This window comes from Thunnus thynnus, chromosome 13 (assembly GCF_963924715.1).
Source record: "Thunnus thynnus chromosome 13, fThuThy2.1, whole genome shotgun sequence".
Lineage (NCBI taxonomy): Eukaryota > Metazoa > Chordata > Actinopteri > Scombriformes > Scombridae > Thunnus > Thunnus thynnus.
Window position 1 is genome coordinate 734,497 of NC_089529.1, and position 24,902 is coordinate 759,398.

General features: G+C 37.1%; 1 protein-coding gene across 1 annotated transcript in view; it reads left to right on the forward strand.

Moving 5' to 3' along the window:
• LOC137195111 (kin of IRRE-like protein 3) overlaps positions 1–24,902 on the forward strand; it is a 289,828-nt gene that overhangs the window by 167,264 nt on the left and 97,662 nt on the right. The window contains exon 3 of the mRNA XM_067607187.1: positions 12,987–13,136. Within this exon, the coding sequence (XP_067463288.1) occupies positions 12,987–13,136 (150 nt within the window). The remainder of the gene's footprint in view (positions 1–12,986; positions 13,137–24,902) is intronic.

Below are 24,902 nucleotides of genomic sequence, written 5' to 3' on the forward strand. Positions count from 1 at the left end.
TGTCAGAATTTTAAAATGTATGTGGACTCAGCAGTGCTAACGTTAGCATTTGCTTTTTGTATGCAAGTCTGTGTGGCGTCAGATAACATAACGTTATGCCAGTCCTATTGAAGCTATTAAGGTTAGCCTTGAATCAGAATCTCACATCAGTCATGGTAACGTTAAATAAGTTACATTTGTCAATTGACCAATTACATGTTTAAGCTCCTATTCTGTCCTGCAAACATTAAATAAAAGGCTGTGGCAAGTTGTGACCTGAGAAAGACTTTGAGTGACAGCTAGTATGCTAGTGTTAATAAGTTTAGCCAGTTAGCTTGATGAGTTACTAATACTATTAATTAAAGAAACATTAGACCGCCCAGCTGCTCCTATTTACTGCTAGTAAATACATTACCGGTAACCTGCCGCCTACCAACTAGTCGAACACACACACCAACTTAGTTGGTGTGTGTGTTCCTGTGTGTGTCGACTTTGCAACAGCAACAACTAGCAATAATAACAATAAAATAGCAATATAGCAGCACAGTAACAGCTATATAGCATTTGAAATAGAAACACATCGCAGTAATTTATAGTGTGGTAGTGATATGTATAGTGTAGCATGTGTAAACTGCTGTGTGTGAGTGTGTGTGTGAGGGTGTGTGTTTTCATTTTTCAGAAGCCTGGTTGTCTGGTGGAAAAAACTGTCTCGGAGCCTGCTGGCTTTGAGGCCACAGTACTGTTTACCAGATGGCAGAAGCTGAAACAATCTGTAGTTAGGGTTAGAAATACAGTTGTAATACACATGGAAAATAATAGAACACCTCAAAATATGTATGTTTTAATGTAATGTTAGTATATCAATGTGTCACAAATTTATTGATAAAATAAGTATTTTAATCATGATAATTACTATTTGAACTTTGCATCCCCCAGCCTCTTCCTGAGTTGTTTTGCATCACTGGCATGGTTTTCCCAGGCACAGCCTTCACATATGGCCTGCATGGTTATTGGAAGGTTCCGGGCCTCAACATCCCCATGGTCATACCCAGCCTCACCACCCTGCAGGAGGGCGTTCTCAGCCAGGGGAAAGCCAAGTGGATATTAAAGAACTGCTTCTGGGTGCTACACTGCATGACCCAGGCTTACTATCTGTTTACCAGGTGTGTGCACTAGCTCACTCATTATATAGATCAGTGGCTAAACCGCACTGTCACACTGGAACTATTGCAATGACATAGGGCTAGGTAGAGAGAGTGCAATGAAAACTGGACGAAACTTGGATTATGTCAACACTAACGCATCACAGAAGCACTGTGTGTAAGCATTTTGGATGTTACTCTATCAATGGCAAAATTTTCGATAAGGATAAGGCTGTTTGTCGACTTTGTATGAAGCAACTACTTTGCAGTAACGTTACCACAACAACAAATGGAGTCACCTGTTAGCTTCTCACCCAAGTGAGGCTAAAGAATCAGAGCACTAGCAGCTACACAACCTCACCTAACTTCCTATTTTTTGCCTATAAATTACATAATGCGAATGTTCTATATAATTTGAATGAATTCCATAGCACTGTGAATTCATTCAAACTTTATTTTGGGAAAAAGTGACAGCCCTAGTGCGTATGCTGCACAGGAGATAAACCTGCTATTCTGCTGCTCTGTTCTTTTAAGCTTCAAGTCTATTTTCTCCCAACCCTGTGCGTCAGTGAAGCATGGATATACATACTTTGACTGCTATGTAAATAAACTACATATTCACAGTAAAGAAATCCATACATAATTATGTTAAACTAATTTTGGCCATCTGCACCAAGATTTCAGTTTCTATCGATAGGCTAGATGATCAGTAATTTTGAGAATTTTCACTGTATTGATGATAGGATTTTAATCATGTTATTTTATATATAATGTGTATATTTGTTGTTTGTTGATTTTTGTGTTTTAAACTGTATATTCTGCATAATTCAATCACTGTATTGCAAGTCAAAAACTGAAAATCACTCTCTTGCCTAAAGCTTGTGCGAAATACTGCACCAGAGTTTAAACTGATTCCAAATGTAGAGACTACTACATCACTCCAAATTAAGCATCCCAAAACAGGATACCAGTCAGTTTTACAAATGGTTTTAAGATTTTGTTGATCACATTTAAAGAACAGCTTGATCTGGCCCCAACCTTAATTTCAGACCTTTTTAAACTCTTAATGTCCCTGCACTAAAAGAGGCTAGGTTTGATCATGCTCAATTTCTGTTCAAGCGGCAAACAGCACTCTTTCAGAGTTGCCACCTGTTGGTGTGCAGGCACTTTTAAGAGCATGATACATATTTTCTGTTTTTGTATTCTCAGGACAAGGCTTGCTGAGGCTCATTGCAGAGGATCACAGCCATCATTGGAATTCTTAAAGGAAGTGGGTGACTTTCAATCTGTCATATGAACTTGAGACTTTTTTTTAGCATGCAGATTCACATCTGTATGTTAATATTGATTATGTATTAGCTTATTTGTTTGTTTCTGGAAGGTATTTAGCACCTGTCACATGACTGGACGCAAGTTACAAATTTAAGGACTTGCGACTTGCTTGACTAACACTGATAAGACTCGACTTGACTTTGACTTGAGGCAGATGACTGGAAAAGACTTAACAGTTTTTATTTAGCTGAATCGCCTTTGCATTATTGTAAATATTGAGCATGAACAGTAAACGTTTTGAGACATGATAGGGTGACTTCTAGTGTAGTGTGCGCAACCCAGGCTTTAAAGACAGTGTCTAGCAGGACCTAGAAAACAATGTAAGACAGGATTGAGCTGAAAGCTTGTTGAAAGCATTTTCCCATACCTGCGCTGAGCTTGAGTTGAGCTTAATATTACCAGACCGTTTCTGATTTAGACAAGAAAGCTTATGAATTGACAGCTTTTCATGACATAGCTTCATTAATCTGTTCGCAGTCCCTCACTAGTTCAAAGTCAATGTAACTCAACCACAGCAGAATGGTCTCTCCTTCTCTCTAATCAACTGGGTGACAAATGCAATCCTTCAAGATCAGGCAAACAAGATGGTATTTTTCCTTGATGATGCTTGACGTTTGAGCAATTTCAGTGTTCTAAATGAATGGATGTATTAGTCTACACAATCCACAGCAGAAAAAAGTAATCATCTGATAAAATACTGTTTTGTTGTGCAAGCGCCAAATGCAGGTAGATTTTCCATTTGGCGAGTACATATACTAAAATAGTCACGTGTTGCAAACAGAGACTCAGGTCAACGTTGGGCTCTAGTATAACTTGGAGTTTTTTTATTTGCACACTTTACAACCACAACAAAGCAATATGTAGCTTACAGTCCACCAGCATATTTTTGCTGCTGTTAAAACTCACTAGCTTTGTGCTGCAACTGGAGGAAGTTCCTCTTCTTCTACTACTTCTGCTTCAAAACTCTCAGTTTTAACTCAGTTGTTTTGAAGACTGGACTATAAGAGCAAGGACTAAAGACAGGACAGAATTCTGTACTGTAGGTGTGACATATAGGGTATTTATGTGTATTTTCCCACTCAAGTGTAACTTTATTTTATGTATATGAAAATGATTTTGTATCTTTACAGACACCCCCCATTCAATTTAATGCGTTACTGATTTGATTTAAAGGCACGAGAGCAGCTGTGGCTATATGAGCTGTGGGTTAGCGCTGCGTTCTTCAGTCGGCAGTCACACATAGAGTAAAGCTACTGAAGACCAGCAAGATCACCATTTGTTTTCATTTGTTCTTTCAGGTGGTTAAATGTCACCTAAGCACCTTCAGATTTTATCAGTAGTCTACCCTTAATAGATAAATTATAGTTCATATTGTGCTTCATTATATTGTTTGAGGGAACTGTAATGTACTGTAACTGCACACAAGTGAGTGCAATAGTCACTAATGTTAACATAGCTCCTCAGGGATTGAAGCTGTTATTTCTCTAATTCTGACAATCTAACCTGTGACAACACATTAGCTGGTGATTTTTTTTAAATACGCTGAATTGTGATTTTATGGATTCTTGTTTGTCAAACGATTGAGCTAAGCTAACTAACATATGCTAATGTAAGCTATCACTTGTTGCCATAGCAATGGTAAACATTCACGTATGGACTAATAAGATGTAAATAGAGTGCAGAATCAAGCTTCATTGTAAATATAGCTAAAATATATTGTATTTAGTACAGAATGTGTGATTTTAGTAGTTAGTAAACCTATAAAAAAGAGCTTAATTTGTAATACCATTGAATTTATTGTAATCTTTGGTTTCATATATTGTTTTCTATAAAATATACTTGTCATAAGAATTGTAGATCAATGAATGAGTTTTAATACCTTTTGATATATTAGAATTATTCATTTCTGATACTTCTGATTATTAGATTATTATAAGCCTGTTTTATGTTTATTGGAATTTATTTGGAATTCAGTTTATTGATTTTAAATAGAATTGTTTCAATTGAGAATGTATCATTATTTTGGGATACTGTGATTTTTATACAATACTTTGATCATTGCCATATATTATATATTATTCTAAGCCGGTTGAGTTGGCAGTCACACATAGAGTAAAGCTACTGAAGACCAGCAAAAACACTATTTTTTTTCATTTTTTCTTTCAGAATAAAAAATAAAAATAAAATATTTTCATTCTGAGTCCTGTGTGATTTGTGGGTGCAACATAAGACCTTATGTTACTTAGCATTCCAGTGAAGTGACCTTCCACTTTGTGGTCCATGTCAGTCATTAACCACATTCCCATACTGTACTATAAAACATTGTCACTGTGCTTCTCATCACAACATCATTGGTTCATTTCAGTTTTTTTGGACTGATCTTTGGTTAAATGCTCCATTGTTTTTAGTCCTGTTCATGTGGACACTGAAAGTCTCCACAGTGGTTATTTTCTTGTTTGGTTGAACACTATGAATGACGTCATTTCTTTTTATCTGCAAATGTTTGGTTGAGTGTGTTGGGTAGGGATGTGCAGAAAGCCCAGTATTTGTATTTGTATTTATATTTGTTGAGGCAGAAAAATGATTTATATTTGTATTCGAATAAAAGAAATAGGCATAATAATAATAGGAAATAGGCATAAAAAAAGTATTTATGAATAAACTATCTTCTACTTCGAAGGAGGTCCCCACACCAGGTGTTGAACTCCAGTCTCCCAGATCAGACAACTACGCTGTCCACTGAACTAAAACCAAATGCATCGCAAATGCACAGACAGAGCTCTTCTTTATATACCCATAACACAGAGACAGCGCAGCATGTAATGTGTAGAGAAGAACTTCAAAGGCGATTCTTGCTTTGCACTTTTCATTTATTGCCTATTTTTTACAACCTCACTTTATGGAAAGGAGAAGTGGAACAACAGGATATGGAGAGTCCCTTGAAAGTACTTTGCGTGTGTCAGTAGCTCAGCTTTATCTCTGGGGAACACCCCCAACTCTGGGAGTGATGTCCAAATAAGGAAATGTGTGTCATGTAGCAGGTTGATGTCACTCCCCTCATTGAGACCTGCTGATAGACATAACAGCAGAGCAGAGGAGAGAGACTGAGATAGCGATGTAACTGACCCGTGTGCTGATATTTGACTTTTTTTTTCCTTAACAAAAACAAAAACATTTTTAACATATTTGTACAAAATAAATGTTCATAAAAAATCCACTATTTGTGCTTTGCCAAATAATGTATTTGGATTCGGGCACACCCCTGGTGTTGAGGCTGTAACACATATTGGGAAAACACTTGTCACACTAGCCCAGCTATTCGGTCCATTGACATATAAATATATGGAGAGCCTCCTTGTTAGTACGTCCAGCTGGGTTACAAAAAGTCAACATTCGAAATTTGCAATTTATCACAACACCTGCTGCTCTGACAGATGGTTAATTGTGTTTTGCTCTTTTCCAAACCACATGTGACTTCCTACCCCCACTTAATCCATCTTTCCCTGGGCTGTTTTGAAGACTCGAACTGCGTGAGGAAATTATTTCCTCCAATCAGCTTTCTGAGAAGAGTATGTTTGTCTAGGTGCAGGGTTAGGTCAATAACAGCACATTTATCTGCATATGTTTGAGCTCCAGTAATAGTGAGGATGCAACACATAATCTAAATAACTAAGGAAAATGCGAAAGCTATAAAATATCTCTCAAAGCTAGGTCTTTGAATCCACTGAGCCATTGCTAGTGTACACAGTCATACAAACATATTTTAACATGTTAACATGATACATTCCCCAAAAGACATCGTCTGCCTTGGCCTCTTTTCTAACCTCCCACTTTGTCATAGGCAGTGTTCCCCTAATTAGGCCTCGGAGGACAACTCTCTGCCATCATTTCTTTTCTATCTCACTCCAGGGCCTTTCCCTAGTGTCACTGAAAGTCGTAATTACTGGGCCCTCAGGGACCCACCGGTGTCTAACCAAACATCGCTATTGACTGAACTCGGCACAGGTAGCAGCTGTGTTTGTGTACACATTTGTGGGGTTCATGTGTGTTTATGTATGTATTCAACTGCATCTGTTTGTGCATGTGTGTGGCTGTCAGGGTGTAAACAGCAATTCGTTCTTGATTGCACATCAATGATGAGAAGTAGACAGAAGTGGAAAGCCTCAATTTCTCTCTCTCTTCCTCTTGAACTGTTAGTGTTTATTTGAAGGTGAGTGTGTAATTGGCCTTTTTGCCAGGGCAACAGATGAGAGCCCTTCTTGCTGACACCTCACTGCTGTTTAAACAGGTTATTATAATTATTGACAGAGCACAAAGTAAAAGAGTATATAAACCTGCCAGATATTAGCACTAAAAGAGAATAGCTGTCATGGATGGGTGTATGGGGCAGACAGGTGGAGGACCCAAATGCAGACACAACAGACAGTAAATGGAAAGGAAAAGGGAAATCAGTCCAAGAACGGTGAACAAGTCCAAACGAGGCAAGTCAAAAAACAGTCCAAAGGTCAAAACCACAGGAAAAGCAGGAACAGGCAGGAACAGGCAGGAACAGGCAGGAACAGACAGGAACAGACAGGAACAGGTGGGATCAGGATCAGAATAAGGTTAGCTCAAATGTAAGAGTTCATGGAAGCAACTAATGCCACTGCAGTGGAAACAGGCTTTGAAAGGGAAGATGTTAGTTGGTAGTTCTGTTTTCCCCAAACTACTTTTCATCATGAGAGTTTTTCCATGTAGCCTTCTCCACCTCTGTATTTTAACTATGACCTCCTTGCACCTGTCCAGTTACTTTATGTTTCCTGCTAAGTAGGAGTAGGTTCCTAAATTTGTTCATAGTTGTTTGGCCTTATCAGGAAATCTGCCATCCGTGTGAAACATCTGAATAATAAATCACTGCAAAACATTCAATTAAAATCGAGCTGCAACATTCAGAGGGTTCTATGTGTCCATCCTCATAGCTCTCAACATGAAGTGAGCAGACATCAACTGACAGAGTTGATGTCTGCTCAATTCAGACTACACTATTATTATTATTATTATTATTATTATTATTATTATTATTATTATTAGTAGTAGTAGTAGTAGTAGTATTATTATTGTTATATAGCCTTAAGATTTGATTAATAAAATGGAGACTAACAAATAGTCCATCATGGAAAGACAGTGATCATTTTAGAACCACAAGTCTCAAAATATTTTAAATCACTAAAGAACCATAGCCAGCTAACACAAACTTGTAACAAAAGGAATTTGTAACATGACGTTCTGTAGCAAGCTGAGTTTCCCTTGAATAGAAAGTGCTTTCAATGCAGGAGACGTGAGACTTAAATTTCTCATTCTGTCATTTTCTGGTAGGCTAAGCTGACAGCTCAACTCTGCCCATCAGCTTGCCCACATTTCCCCTGCACTGGTATTGCATTTCAATTCCCAGCCTTTCACCTTGATAAGCAGGGCATGGTTGAACAACATCCATAAGCATATTGTTTTGAGTCAGCAGTGTCTGAATTCCTCTAATATAACACGTCCACCAAGACCACAGCTGGACTGATTCTCAGGATGAAACTGTCATTTCAGTTTTTACCTTTATTATTGTAGATATTGTATTTATATGTTTGAGTGAATTGTAAATGTAACACGATAACGCACAAGAGTGTAGCATCTAATTGTCTCTTCTCTCCTGCTGTTTGGTATCCTACCTTATCTTCTTAAAATCAACTTATGCATGAGCACTGTCCAGAGTGGCTTTGGAATTAAATTCTGTATGCACACACCTTTAGAGATTCATCATCCTTAAACAAGGCTTTTTCAAAATGTTTGCCTTAACTTACACTGCTGGAGTGTACATATAGTTAAATGTTAAACTATATATATAGTTAAATTCTGTTTATTTTCAAATCTCAAATTGGATGTCTGTATATGGTTAGTGCAAACAACTATGCCATGTAAACAATTATGCCATAGCCAATGTGGGATGAACTTAACAAGAATATATAGCTAATTTATTTGCATCCGACTGCTTCCTTAGTTTTTATACCAGTTGAAACATGAAGTCACAAAATATGCACCAAAATACAAACTGCTTTACTCTTAGTTCCTCTGGTTATACCAGACTTTCTAAGAAGATATCAGATGTTTTTTTTTTTGTTTTTTTTACCTGCGCACATGTTTTTTTTTTTTTTGTTTGTTTGTTTTGTCACTTACGCAAATGTGACTTCATTTGATTTCATATTTGTGTCTACCTAATGAATCTAAGTCCATCATTCTAACTGTGTGTGTCTGGTGCTGAGCAGGTAGTGTGTGTATGTGCAATTACTAGGGGTGTGCCAGAATACAAATACGTTATTCGGCAAAGCACAAATAGTGGGCTTTTTGTGAACATTTATTTCATACAAATATTTTTAAAATTATTTGTTTTCGGGAAGAAAAAAAAAAACATGTTAAATAGAAGCATGCTCCGCTGCCACATCTATCAGCAGGTCTCAACAAGGGGAGTCACATCCACCTGCTACATGTCGCACATTTCCTTATTTGGACATCACTCCCGGAGTTGGGGGTCTTCCCCAGAGATAAAGCTGAGCTACTGACACAAGCAAAGTACTCCCAAGGGACTCTCCATAACCTGTTGTTCCACTTCTCCTTTCCACAAAGTTAGGTTGTAAAAAACAGGCAATAAATAAAAAGTAAATAAAAAAAAAAAATAATAAAAAGAATCGCCTTTGAAGTTCTTCTCTACACATTACATGCTGTGCTGTCTCTGTGTTATAGGTGTATAAATAGGTAGTGCCTATTCGGAATGGGCTGATTTCTCAAAACCTAGAGAGAGCAGTAGGTAGTAAGTAGATGCTACAATTTACAGATGCCTCCTAAACGTCTCAAATGTGGGCTATCAGTGATGCTATCTTTTGCCCATGTTCCCTAAACACCTCACACATGGAATATCTGGAGAACTGTAGTGCCCATTGAAAACATGCCTGAGACATCCTGCACTTTATCTTGAACATTACATACAAAGTTCCTGCATGTGAAGAACAAGAATAGAGCTTAACTCTCTAAACTTTTTCAATTCATTCTCTATGGTAGTTCTTATCACAACGAATGTAATCCCACTTCCAACCACAATGTGGGTTGCAATGGCAGAGTGGCTCTGTACGAAATTCCACTCATTCACTCCACAGGCAGAAGAAGAAGGAAATCAACATTGAGTTGAGAGATGCACACAATAAGAAAAAAACTCTGCTTTTTCACAGAGGCAATCCTCTCACTGTGCCATCATGCTCCATGCTCCAAATAAATGACAAAAAATAAAGAAAAATTACCTCTGTTGGCTGCATCGTTGTATATCATTAATGAATTTAAAACATATCATTCATCTGGTTCAAAAATATGGCAGTAGATTAGGGGAGTAATATGATTACTGACCAGCTGCATGTATAAATAGGTTTTACAATAACTGTTTGATTGCAGTTCATAAAATAGTTATTGAGTTTTCCACCTTAACCTCATTTCTCCCTATAACAGGATTTCTTGTGTACATGTAAACACACTCCCTGCAGGTATTTGGTCTTTCCTATGTTCATGATTAAACACTAATTTCAATGAAGCAGTAAACCTTCCAAATTTTAGGTCACAGTAATCCAAACTTACTTGTGAGTGTAAATGCAGCCAGTTTATTAAAATATTACTTTTTCATTAGTATAATAGAAAATCAACTCTATATATAACCAACTAATATCCAGTAATAATAAACAAATTTAGATTTACCATCAAATTCATCGCCAGTGATGAAGTGTGTATTTAGTTAAAATGAGCCATAGCAATGTATTAGTCCTGTATTCCAATATAATCAGAAGGCATTTTTCACAAGTCCTGTGTTATTGCTATGGACTCATGTTAGTGAGGGACTTCAAAGTGCTCTAGCCATTGATTGTTGGTCAGCAGAATAAATAGCTGTATTTTAGATAGAATCAATAAGCATTAATGTTATTTACTTTGTCCATTTGGCTTTAATGGACTTCCTGCTCCCTTCCTCTGCCTCCTCCTCCCCCCACCATCTCAAGCTTGCTCTCTCTCAAAACAAAATGACCTGTCATACATACACATTCCCTCTCCTCCTCCCTCCTTCATTCCTCTCCGACCAAGCACAAGCACAGTGTGCTCCCCCACCTTCTAAACTGCAAACCATTGACTTGACTTTGGAGAACGGATAAAGCATTATCCAGTTTTGAAAGACATTCTTTGCCTGTTGGGATCTTCTTCCTGAAAGGAAAAAGTCTATCTGTATGTGAGATGGGAAAGGGAGGAAGCCAGAAAGACGGGCCTAATCTACACATTCCCACCACTGCTTTTACACAATGATAGATTTGTATGGACAGAAATATGTGTCACTAGAAACTCAATTTTAATTATCTATATTTGAATTTGAATTGCTCAATTTGAATAACTGCATTAAAACAAAACTCAATTTGAATTTGATTTGTTTAACTTGAATAACTGCATTGAAAAACTGAATCTGAATAGCATAATTTGAAATTGAATTTATTAGTTTGGAACAACAAACTTGAAACTGAATGTAATATTATGAAATTGAATTCAGTTGCTCTGAAACTGTATTTGATCCTCACTGAAAATTCGGCTCTCTTTATACTTCCACATTCGGTTCTCACAATTCAAATTCAGTTCTTACAATTCAATTTCAGATTCACAGGACTCCTTTTTGACCAATCACCACCAATGTTTTTGACCATTTCCTTCACTCCCATTGATCCATGGGCTGTTTTTCATTTGGCTAATATATGCTTCCTCGTGTCCTCTCTCTTCCATCCTCCAGCCGTGACTGAGAAACTGATCTCCCTCTGCCATCATCGAGAGGAGACGAGAAGCGAGGAGAGAGGGTCCATTATTTTTGTAATAAAACGCAGCCACTATGATGTCACCTGTTTTGTGGACTCCTGTTTTGAAACCTCAAGTTTGGCATTTTGAGCATCGTCATCTTGGATGTTTGGAGCAAGAAGTGATGGGTGCTTTTCATTATACTAACATATCTCCTCACTTCCTTCACTCATGTCTTAGCTCCTCCAAGCGAGGATGTGAGAGAGAGATGCAAGGAAGAGATGTGAGGATGGAGGAATTTAATTCATCAAACGGGACGTCCTCACTCACTCCAGCGTCATTTTTAGGAGACTTGAAAAAGGAGTTCTGTGAATCTGAACTTGATTGCTTTTCTTCAACAACCAGATGTGTGTCTCAGTAAACTGAAATTGAATTGCAGGAACTGAATGTGAATTGCGAGAACTGAATGTGGAAGTATAAAGAGAGTTGAATTTTCAGTGAGGATCAAATACAGTTTCAGAGCAACTTAATTCAATTTCATAATATTACATTCAGTTTCAAGTTTATGGTTCCAAACTAATAAATTCAGTTTCAAATTATGCTATTCAGATTCAGTTTTTCAATGCAATTATTCAAGTTAAACAATACAAATTCAAATTATGTGATTCAAATACAGTTTTTTAACGCAGTTTTTCAAATTGAGCAATTCAAATTCAAATATAATGATTCCAATTCAGTTTCTAGTGACACATATTTCTGCCCATAGGTCATTTATTCTTTCAGAATACAATCTTCTTAACTACTGTATGTCCTGGTATGTCTTAATATGTTGGCAAGGTATTTTCTGGAGTATCACAACACACATTTTTGTTTTTTTGCAAAAAAAACGAAATGGACTTACTCTAGTACACAGTATTTGGATAAATCTGAATGTAATTCAATGGCTATTTTGCTAGTCAGCGAGCAGTTTTGTTCAGTTTATTTTCTATTTTTTATGCATTTTAAGTAGACTGCAATTATCACATCTTACATTACCACTGCCATTTGGGCCTTTGGGTGGTATTTGGCATCTGATGTCATCAGGGTACCAATTACAGCAGTGGAAGTCATCATAATCAAAAATAATCATAACAAAAAAAGAAAAAAAAATCCTCAAGGGCATTACAGCTTTTATGGACTCTAACATGCGTACTGAAAAATGTTTTTGAAAGACATGCACAGTAAATACATATGAATAGTAGGAAGAAAACAAGCCCTCTGGTTAGTTTGAGCTGGCATAGCAACCAGAATATTATAGCTGTCAGTGGGTTTTTCAACATGGTTTGGACACTGTTTCGCCGAAACTTCCTGTTATAAAATAGAAATTAAGACTTGTTCTGCATTAGGTTGCATTGACAGAACATAATATGATTACCTTCTCTGTGACTGAAAGTGATGCACTGAGGCAAATTTGACAATGTTAGGGTTTTTTCTCCCTGCCAATCAGCCTAACACCACCAATCCAAATGTGACCCACTATACAGTGTGCACTCTCCAAAAAACGCATTTTAAATGCAAGCTTCATTCACTGTTACTTTTGAATTCAGTTGCAGTACTAAAGGTTTTTGCATTAATAGCACTGTATGAAAAGCTGCTGACTGAAACAAACTGTGGAAACATACAACAGATGGGCATGATAACAGTTTGTTTCTCTAAACATCTCAGGTTACCCACGATATGACATTGTTGGAGACCACAGTAAAGGAGAATATCATCTGTTGATCCAGAGAACAAAGATACAAGATGACGCTTTCTTTGAGTGCCAGGCCATTCAGGCAGCTATCAGATCACGACCTGCCCGTCTCACTGTGCTGGGTAAGTCCACACTTCACTGCTTATATGAAATCATGAATTGGAAGACAATTAGATTCATGTACAGGAAAGCTGGGAGCAACAGCATATAAGAAATTGTACAAAAAGTTCAGTGCATAGATAAATCAGTGATGTGTGCTTATACCCAAGGCTAATCCTATAATGTCAGAATGTTGCTGTTTTCCACCAGCTTGTCATTTGGTCCCGGATCGATTAGTGTTCTCTGATTCACAGGCTTTGTATCTGCAGCAGCCCGTGGGCAAGCAAGGGGAACACTGATTACCATTATCGATTCAGCTCCACCTTATTTAAAGCATGATATATTCCAGAAGCATCAGTTCATTATCCACCTACCCCAGCTGAAAACTCCCTCATTAGTTACAGTTTTACCCACTAATCTTACGATGATAACTTAATGGGGAGAGTAGTGGAAGGTGTGGGGAGGAGTTAAGGTTGGCAAAATTAACATGAATAATTATACATAAGAGGGGTACCATTTGTTTAGATTTTTCTCAACCCTACTAGAAGGTGGGGGGCAGAAATCATTCAGACATTAGGCTGACATTTAATTCCAGTCAAATTGGCCTTTTTTGGAAATAAAACTGCACATGAAGCTTCTGGCATTGTTCCAAGACTGAGGCAACACAGTTAATACATTAAGTGAAATGTGTCGTGTTGTACCTGAGAACCTGCAGAATAAATGTGACTATTTTGAATTTATAATTGTTAAAATGCTCCACAGTTTGATCCAATCAAGAACAATTATGCACATTAGGCATGACAAAACCTGATGATGGGCTTCATATCAGCTACATGGTACATTCATGAATACAGATTCAATCCTTCCTCAGTTGTTCATGTAGCACTGTGTTTGGCACAGTGTCAATATATTGACTGATAACTTATAAAATTAAAGTTTTTTTTCTTAGATTCTCATTTGAAACAAAGCAAACCAAGCAAACCATTATCACATGCTTACAGACAAACGGACCCATTCAAAAATCTAATATATATCCATATATGAACAGATATATTAAAGAATGGGACATACTGTATAACTTAAGATATATAGACATATTTGAGATTCAGATACTTGTTTCAGATACAGACTCTGAATCACTAGAAACGTTTTAAAGTGAATGTGCCATTCCTGCATCTACAGCCAGGCTAGGGAGGGCTAGCCCTAATCTTTTTTTCAATTCTGTGCTCAAGTTGTCAATTCATAATGATTCAAAAATGTAAAAACATAATCAACCTCCAGGTTTGGCACGTTCATAAACGGGCACTTTCTGTAAATCAGTGAGGCCGGTACAGCTGTTAGGTGTCCTAACACTTTACCAACAGCAACAAAATGGTTTGGGTTTGGGAAGGAACTAAAGAAATTGTGTTGTTTCTCCTCGAAATACTGACCTATAGTATAGCAGCATTCCCTATTTCCCAAATCTGCAGCAAAAATTTATCAACATTGAAGGAACTGTTATCTGTTAGTGTTACTACATGTGACCCCTTTCTATTGCCCTATCCAGAAGCCCCTGCTCTATGTGATCTGCTACATTGTGGAGAGCCAGGAAGTCACTTAGATCAATTCCCACCTTCTTACATCTGCCTCCCAGTGCAATGACCTCCTAACACTTTACAGCACAGTATTTGTATTTGTATCTATATTTGTTGAGGCAGCAAAATGATTTGTATCTGTATTTGAATAAAAATGGAAAGAGGCTTAAAAATCCAGTTTTTGTATTAAGCTTTAAATTTTAGAAAATTAAATTGTTACAATAAGTGTTCATGAATAAACTACCTTATGAAGGAGGTCCCCACACCAGGTGAACTGGAGTCTCCCAGATCATAGATGACTGCACTGACTACTGAGCTAAAACTTTGCAGACAGACCTCTACCTATTTATACACCCATAACACAGAGACAGCACACTGTGTAATGTGTAGGGAGGAACCTCAAAGGTGATATTTGCTTTGCCCTGTTCATTTATTAATTTCTTTTTATCTGCAAATGTTAGGTTGAGTGTGTTGGGTAGGGGTGTGCAGAGAGCCCATATTTGTATTTGTATTTATATTTGTTGAGGCAGAAAAATTATTTGTATTCAAATAAAAGCGGAATAGGCATAAAAATCCAGTTTTTGTCTTTATTTATTTAATTTTAGGATATTAAAGTGTTAAAATAAGTGTTTATGAATAAACTATCTTCTACCTCGAAGGAGGTCCTCACACCAGGTACTGAACTCCAGTCTCCCAGATCATAGACGACTGCACTGCCTACTGAGCTAAAACCAAATGCATCGAAAGTGCGCAGACAGACCTCTTCTTATTTATGCACCCATAACACAGAGACAGCACAGCATATAATATGTAGAGAAGAACTTCAAAGGCGATTCTTGCTTTGCACTTTTCATTTATTGCCTATTTTTTACAACCTCACTTTATGGAAAGGAAAAGGGGAACTACAGTTATAGAGAGTCCCTTGGGAGCACTTTGCTTGTGTCAGTAGCTCAGCTTTATCTCTGGGGAACACCCCCAACTCCAGGAGTGATGTCCAAATAAGGAAATGTGCGTCATATAGCAGGTGGATGTGACTTCCCTTGTTGAGACCTGCTGATAGACTAATGGGGGCAGAAGAGAGAGACTGAGATAGCAATGTAACTGACCTGCGCACTGGTATTTGACATGGATTTTTCTTTCTTCCCAAAAACAAATAATTTTTAAACATTTGTATGAAACAAACATTCGTAAAAAAAACAAAAAAACCCAAAAACCCTCACTATTTGTGCTTTGCCGAATAACATATTTGTATTTGGGCACACCACTAAGTATATACTATTTAATAAATAGAGTTTAACAGTTATTTGTCTCTTTTCTTAGGAAGATTTTATTTTTTAGTTATTTGTTTTATATTTATGCACCTTACATCTATTGTCACGTATTTTGATGCAACATAAATGTTACATATAAGAACATTATACATTTTAGTATATTTGGATCTCTGAGTACCGGTATATAACTAAATTATATATTACTGTAACATTTATGGAATAGACATTTATTATATATGTGTATATCTGGAAAAATATGAGACATATGAAAGCAGACATTTGTTATATTTAAAACACTGTATATCTGACATATATGTGTAAGCATACAGTGCTGCTTGAAAGTTTGTGAACCCTTTGGAATTTTCTGTATTTCTGCATAAATATGACCTAAAACATGATCAGATATTTACACAAGTCTTAAAACTAGATAAAGTGAACCTAATTAAACATATGAGACAAAAAAAACACTTTTTCATTTATTTATTGAGGAAAATTATCCACTCTTACATATCTGTGTGAGGCAAAAGTATGTGAATCATTGCTTTCAGTAACTGGTGTGACCCCCTTTTGCAGCAATAACTTCAACCAAATGTGTCCGGTAACTGTTTATCAGCCCTGCACATCAGCTTGGAGGAATTTTAGCCCAATCCTCCTTACAGAACAGTATCAACTCAGGGATGTTGGTGGGCTTCTTTGCATGAAATGCCTGCTTCTGGTCCTTCCACAGCATTTCTATAGGATTAAGGACAGGACTTTCAAGCAGCACTGTATATGTGTGAGACATGGACTTATAAACTATCTATGTAGTTTACATATATTGTCATATATCAAATTTATGTATGGGGAAAAGTAGCACAGGCAGCTGTTTTTGATTTTTGTGGCTGATTTGCTGTCATGCATATAGAGCTTGCATAGTTTTGGTTCTTTTCAGAGCTTGATTGTTCTTGAAACCTATCCCTTTTCCCAGCAGACATCTTAGACCATTTCAGACCGGGATATGTAACATGTTCCTGGCTTCATCTATCTATTAAAGTGATGGCTTTTTGTCATTCACAACATTTTACGTTAATATTCCTAATGACTTTATTCAGACATGACAGAACATTTACGGAAAGATCCACAAGCTGCACAATATTTGGCACCTGATTAGAGAGATTGAGAGTTTGTCTCACAGGCTGCATCACTGATGGATTTTAAAACCTATTTTGCTGTTGAAGAGCGAAGGACACTCCACTAACGCTGTACTCCGCTTCTTGCAGTGAATCCACTCATAAATGTTCATATCAATTCAACCATTTAAGGTTAATAGAGAGCAAATTCAACAGACTGTTTCATAAAGTCCCTTGCACAATCATCGAATGACAGGATGCTGAGTTGGGACTCTGGTTTTATTCCTAATAGCTCACATGCTCTGTACAAAGGTTTTTGCTGAATATTCATTGATACATCCATTCAGTTGGAATGAAAATGTAAAATATAGGAAGGAGTGCTGGTCAGGTTATTATCAGGTTATTTTTTAACCTTTTTTTAATTTCTTTGAATAAGAGATGAAGATTGAGATAATAAATGTATTACAGTATGGCGGAAAAAGACAACAACATTTAATCTCTCTCTGCATGTTTTACTTTGTGCTGCTGTGGTCTTTATGTTAATCTGACAGCATTCAGCTCAGTGAGACTGCTGTGTGGCTACAACAAAGTGACTCTGGCGTTTATTCAGACATGAGACCAATGTGTTAATTTGCCATCAGATTAACACAACGAGGTGCATGTCTGCAGGGGGTTTTTCCTTGACCAGAACTGGAAAAGGAAGTCAGCCGTCATTTATTTTTTACTACTGAGACTATGAAAAAGGCTTGTTGCATGAGGAAAACATCATAGTGAGGTGGCAAACAGTTCTTATAGCAGTACTGAATATATGGTTTGGGAATTTCATTACATTTTTTAAATATACAGTATGTCAATACACTCTCAGGTGGTCTATGGTAACTACAGTACCTCAATGTAAATTATGGTGTTTAACCCTAAATAAGCATTTTGCATATTTTTGCTCCTGCCCCTGACAGATACATTTTGTAAATGACTAATCAGTGTAAAAATATGGCAGTCTACCTAAAATTTCCATCACACCTATTGTGACATCACAGACCAGATATTAAAGTACAGCTGATGATAATTAATCAGCTGAAGCAGAGTGAAACACAGAGACGTGAAAGTCTTGTACTTGCCAGTTTGTTTCCCTCTTGTCTGTGCTTCACCTCAACTTAGTTGGGAAAATTGGAAAGATGAGCACAAAGGAGTTGGATATTCATAGACAACAAAGGAAAAGAACCACCCCAGTCTGCCTGTCTCATAAGCTTTCTTTTTTGCAATTACTTTGTAATATCCACAATAGCTCACAACTACAGATGGAGATGGGGAGCGTTAACACAGGCTCAGGGCCTTGGTGACTTGCCACTGGGATGAGTATGACCTATGAGCATGGATCTGTGACCACTGACCCTTGTTTTAGTGTGGGAGGCTAATCTATGTGGCCTCAAAGAGAAAGGGGCCTGTTGAATAAGGCCTGACACACACACACACACACGCACACATATATATATATATATACATATATATATATACACACATATATACACACACACTGTATATATATTGGACATACATAGGCACACAACAAATGTTTTCACCTTAAAGTAAGGGCATTCAGTCTTGTTATTTGTCCAGAGAGCAAACTAACTGATTGGAGCCATAGGTCATTGCTATTTTAAATGGGCTTTCAGAGGCTACATAGACCATAATAGTAGTAGTATTTTAAAGCTCCTGATGAATTGAGAAAATTATGTCAACTTGTTACTGCTTCAAAATGATACCGCTGTGGCTCAGTGATTAGCACTGTTGCCTCACAGCAAGAAGGTTGAACATGTTTGCATGTTCCCCCTGTGTTTGCATGGGTTTCTTCCAGGTGCTCCAGTTTCCTCCCACCATCAAATACATGTATGTTAGAGTTAATCCTCCTGTCAGTGCCCCTGACCACTGGCACTGGCAAAAGGACATGAGTTGGTCACCAGGTGCTGTACTGCAGCTGCCCACTGTGGCTGCCCACTGCTCCTAGTTTGTAGGATGGTTTAAATGCAGAGGATAAATTTCATTTCAATGTATGTGAGTGCTGAGAAATAACAATAAAGAAACCTTAATCTTAATCTTACTACACTTATGTCTTTTGAACAATGTTTTAAGCTGTGGTTTGAGAAGTTTCTGTGGATGTTTTGGTACTTCAAGTGCTACTTTTTACTATGAAAACTGGAATTGTAACTGATTATAAGTTAAGCTGACCACAGCTGCTGTTCTGTGTCAATGTAAAATTAAGGAACAGCAAAATGTATACAACTACCTTTAAATGGTACTGTGGGTGAGTGCTTGATGCTCAAAAGATAGATTTTGGGTTGATTTAAACTATTACTTTAAACTAGGGAATGTCACACTTTCAACAAGTAGGGTTTTTTGTCAATGATTCAGTTGTCCTCTACATTTGTATGATCTCGATTATACTGCTTTTATTTGTACATTCTCCCATTCTGATGAAAGAAACACTATGCAGTGGAGGTCTGATTAGAAGCAGCAAATGGTTTTTAAAGCTCCTCATGTATACGATATAGCCTAGAGTCAGAGTGTATCCACCCAATTGCATTTTAAGTGTTTATTATAATTTCTAATATTCATTTGTGGCAGCTGTATGAAGGCCGAGGAGATATACATCCAACTTTTCCTTTTAGCTTGTCATCTCTTTTTCTTCTTTATGAACTCATACACAACAGAGCTGGCTCTGATTTACAAGGACTGTACTGTGTGGTTGCACTGTATAATTCCACTCACCTCAGTTGTTTTTGCAATTAGAGAAGAGGACATAGTCCAGTCAGAAATGTATGCAAATGTGGCTGCCGAAAGGATACTGTGCATCAAAATACCCCTACTTGATCACATTCTGGCAAATCTTTTATGCTGTAATATCTGACAGCAGTCAGGATTCATGTGACTTCCAACACAATGTGTTATCATTCATAAACGTGGTATATATTATTTATGGGAGCAACAGGTGTTTCATAAAAAGCAGGACATTTTTTTTTTGCTTTGTATGTATCAAAAAATGATGCATGACACATGCTGTTTATTAAATTAACTTATTTTCTTAACTTTTAAACTAAACCATGACCAGGAGACATAATTTTACTCTGGCTGAGCTGTTACTGCTACACTGCTTAGATTACTCTAAGTGACTGCATAATTTTTATACATATTATTCTGTGTGCAGTGATATCAGTGCATTGGTGTTAGCTGAAGCTATAAGTCCCAAAATGCAGTGATTTCTCAGCCAGCTAGTGGCCTGCATGACAAAAAACAATAAGCTAAGCTAAGGTAACAGAAACATCTTAAACCACAGTAGCTCTGAAAAACAATTTAGCTTGCCTATGGGTTAATTCACTTCAAATGTCAGAGTGATACACAAAAGGTCTTCAGTAACACACAGCATGAGGCTTGAAAGCAGAACCATCCATCGCAAACACAGAAGACATCACAGTTTCCTGTGGACAGTTAAAACTGTCTTGTATTGTGGCTTGATTTGCTGTTGTTAAAAAAAAAAAGATCACTGTAATGAGAGATCTCAACAGGAAATGATTACTGCTGTCTGGTTGTTCATCATCTGTTCATCATCTGTTCATCATCATTTTATATTTGTGCTTTAGCAGGTAACAGTGCTATTTGTTATGGTGAGTTTATGCTGAGCATAAAGAGTCAGTGTGTCTCTAAAGCACTTTTTGCTTCATAATTTATTGTTTTGCTGCAACCCAACATTGAGCTTTAAACCCTAACATCTCAGACTAAAGTAATAACTGAGTCTTTAGTATTGATCAAGAACCTTAATAAAAGCTAAAGATACTGTATCTCCTGCAGTACATTTTCACCACACTGTATTTTTTTTTGCATGTTCTGAATTGTTTTGTTACTGTTTCCATAGTGAGTAACTAGGCTATAAATTAATTGTAGGAGTAAATACAAAAAATGTCCATCTGTGGACAGACCCATATTTCTCTCATATATTTTTTATTTTTATTAATTATTAATTAATAAAAATCAAAATTTAGGTTTTTATTATATAAAACACTGTGAAAGAAATATTCCTGAATAATAACTTGTAACAATCCAAAGGACATCAAAATTGGTACACAGATGCCCTCAGCCTATTAATATGACACCTACAGCACCACCATGTGGCCAGTTATACACGATTTTGTGCACACTTCGGTTTTTGACTAAGAACTCATGAACCTTGAGGACTGGAGTAAAAAAACGCTTCTTAGATCATTACAAATCTTACAATAGGACCACCCATTTACACTGAACTAGATTTTTGCCATTTTGAATGTAAAACACTTTTTCATTCCCTATGCTCCATATTTCATCCAATCTTCACCAAACTTGGTACATAACCTATTTGGGGCATCCTGGAAACAACGGCCACATGTGTTTCTTGATATTCCTTACCACTTTCCTACAATTGACTGCCAAAGTCAAGTGGATATAAAAGGCTATAAACTCTTCAATGCAAACACTAATTTTAACCAAAACTGGCTCTCATGTAAACATAGAAGCAGTGAGTGAGCCTATGTAGTCTTATGCAATTACGCCACTGGGTGGCGCTTCAGTTAACATAATTTTTTAAACAACTGCATTTTGATTAACATTACAGGGCTGATACTTGGTACACAGCCCCCCGTTCATCTGCCCTGCATATTAACACAAGAGATCAATTGTGCATTTATGGTGTACTTTGATTTTTGCCTTCGCCTTTCAGCGGCGGCGGATCATGCTTTGGAGGGTGGCTACGCCAGGTTAGGTCAGCACACCTAAAATTTCTTTAGAAATTTTGTGTTTTCTAGTTTGGTTTAATAATAACTACGATATCACTGCCACTTGTGAATTTTTGCTGTTTTTAATGTTAGAGACTGTGTTTTTTAAAATTATTTTATTATTATTTTTATTATAAAGCTTAGGTCAATATGAAGGCAGTTTCATTTTTCCTTTGCCATCCAGTTGTTTTTTTTTTTTTTTTTTTTACAAAAAAACAAGAAATATAAAAATAAGCAAACTTTAAGAACTTTATACAATCTGAGAGAGGTAACTTATGTTCATAAGAGTCTAAATGAGAGAGAGGTAATGTAAAGATTCTCAGTCTATGGTAGAGTGTGAGGGGTCTCTTGGTGTATGGCAGAGGTAGAGAGTGTGAAGGTTCCCAACGCGTGATAAGGCACAAGTGTGTGAGGGTAGAAAGAGATGGTGTGAGTATGCAGTATACACTACACTTGACATTAATATTATGCACTCATTAAGTTAATGGGAGCACCACCTCCATTGATAAATTAATTAAATCAAATTAATCATTCTTATATCTAAAAGTCATGAACTCTGAATGTAGTGACCTCCATCTCTGATATAAGGGAACAGACAAATACAAGGTCTTGGCGATAAATCCAGATATTTAACTACCAAGGAATAAGGATGAATGGGAAATTCTAAGCATATCTACACATATACAACTAGAATAAAGGAATGAATGAATGAATGAATGGGAAAATTGAATTAATGCCGTCAGAATAAGTCTCAGACTAGCTGAGGCCATGTAGTGGACACACACAGCAGAAAGGTGTCTCAGTCTTGTTACATTCAGTGGCAGGCTGGAGAGTTAGATGCATGGAGCTCTAAACTTATCAGACAAGTCCTTGGAAAAGTCTTTAAAAAGCTTGAAATTCAATATTTAGTTTGTCATTTTCTTGTGTATTTGCATACACAATAAAACAAAATGCTGTTCCTCCCAGCCCACAGCAGTGCAACAACAACAGCAAGGATAAAGATAAACTGTATATCTAAAAATTCCCTTTAAAAAATTAAAAAAACATATAAATCCCAAGAGAAAAACGAAAATAAAAAAAAAGAACGAGTAGTTGCAGTACAGTGCATTAAAGTGTATTTAGAGAGAAAAGTACATGGCTCAGTTTGATGTAGACAGCTCTTGCATGTCAACGAGTGACCAGCACTGATGGAGGAGTTATATAATCCATTTTGCTGTCCAGAGAACATTAAGCAGCATGATTGTTGGAACTGCCGGTTTGTATGAGTTAACAGTTAGCCTAGCTTGCACTCCTCTGTGCTTGCCTCGCTTCCACGTCCTGTTGCACTGCTTCCAATATTCCTCTCCAGCACAGCTCCAGGCAAAGCTGGTCCACCGGGTGTAGCCGACCAAGTGCACTCAGCTGATTTAGCTCCCAGCCACTATTTCTCGTAGCAAGTCTTTGTTACGAATGTCCGAAAGAAACTGATGATCACAGACATATTTCCCTTGCACTCCACATAATGACATACACATAGACATGGACAAAAACACTGCGTAGTTGGAACTATGAGAGGCCGCCACAAACGATGGTCGCGCCACCATCACACCAGTTCATGCACATAGAGAGAGTACCAAGAGTACCACCAACAAGGACCCCTTAATTTCTCTTGGTTTCACAAAATAACTGTTTCTTCTTTGGAATATTGGTAACAGCAGCAGGTAGCAGTTAGCAGTTAACAGTTGACAGCTAACTAGTTGTTTTGATTTAAAAAATATATCCAAAGATGATATTTCCTCTTCTCTTCTTGCTGATTAATGCTGTTACCTCTTCATTAGAGTCTTTTCTGAAGATTACTTGAAGGCTATTTTGCAAAATGTCCCACTTTTTAGGTCCAAGTTTGAGATGTATTCAGGAGCCCATCTCCAGTGCAGTCACTCTGCTCTCATAGCCTAGGGCAGGGCCAAGAGGAGCACAGAAGAAGCAGCAAGGAGGAGCAACAGCCAAAAAGGGTGTGAGTGAAGAAGAGACAGACAAAGAGTTGAAAAACTGCTTATAGCTGGGAAGTGTGTCTTTGGAGAAAAAGGATCCTTGGCACTCTTTTAAGGGACCACATTGATTACTAATTAATTCCTTTAAGAGGAGAGAAAACTGGCCTCGAACTTTAAAGGGGAATAATTTTATTCCTATTGAATATTTGAAAATTATGTGCTTGTAAATTGAATACTCACTCGTTCTGTCGTCAATGTCATCAATACATCATGACACAGTAAGAACATTTATAAACTGTAATATTGATTAACCACAAAGAAAAAGAATAAAATCAATAAACCTTAATTTTCTAATCTGTAATAAATCTATTGAGAAAGCAATATCCTAGCAATCAAACCATAGCTAAATAATACATTTACACTGGTTAATATCAAATACATAAAATGCAATAATATGTGTGACTGAAAACTGACCAATTTAAAGCAGAGTATGAATTCCCATAATAAACTAATTCAATTGTTCTAAACACATCAAAAGTTAACATTGGTTAGATGAGTCCAGATACATATTATTTTATATATTTAGTGGCATTTCTAACCATTTCAGATACTCATTGTGCATTAAAGAAAAAGGAGAGGAGGAGAGGGACACTCAGAGAGGAATGTGGGCTTCCTTCAAATTTATGACTTATGAGATGGGAGCTAGCAGAAGAAGGGAGGGTGTCCCATCCAGGTTTGGCAGTCTGTAACTGAAAAGAAAAAAAAAAAGCAGTTAATTTCCAAAACCGTCCATTTTCTCTCTTTGACTGGTGGTGAGAAGGCACAGGTTTTAAGTCTTGTCCAGTGTTTCCTTGACATCCTTATGCCTTTAGGTCAGAGGTCATTGGGTCTGTGTGTGTGTGCTCCTGATTGTTTGGCCAAAAGGAATCATAATGTTTTTGAAAGAATTAAACTTGGGTTGACTGAACCCTGGGTTCACTGTCCTACAACGGTATGTACATAAGAGCAGTGAAAAGTATAGCAGGGAGGTACTTGAGAGAAAATAAAGTTAAAAAAACCAAAACAT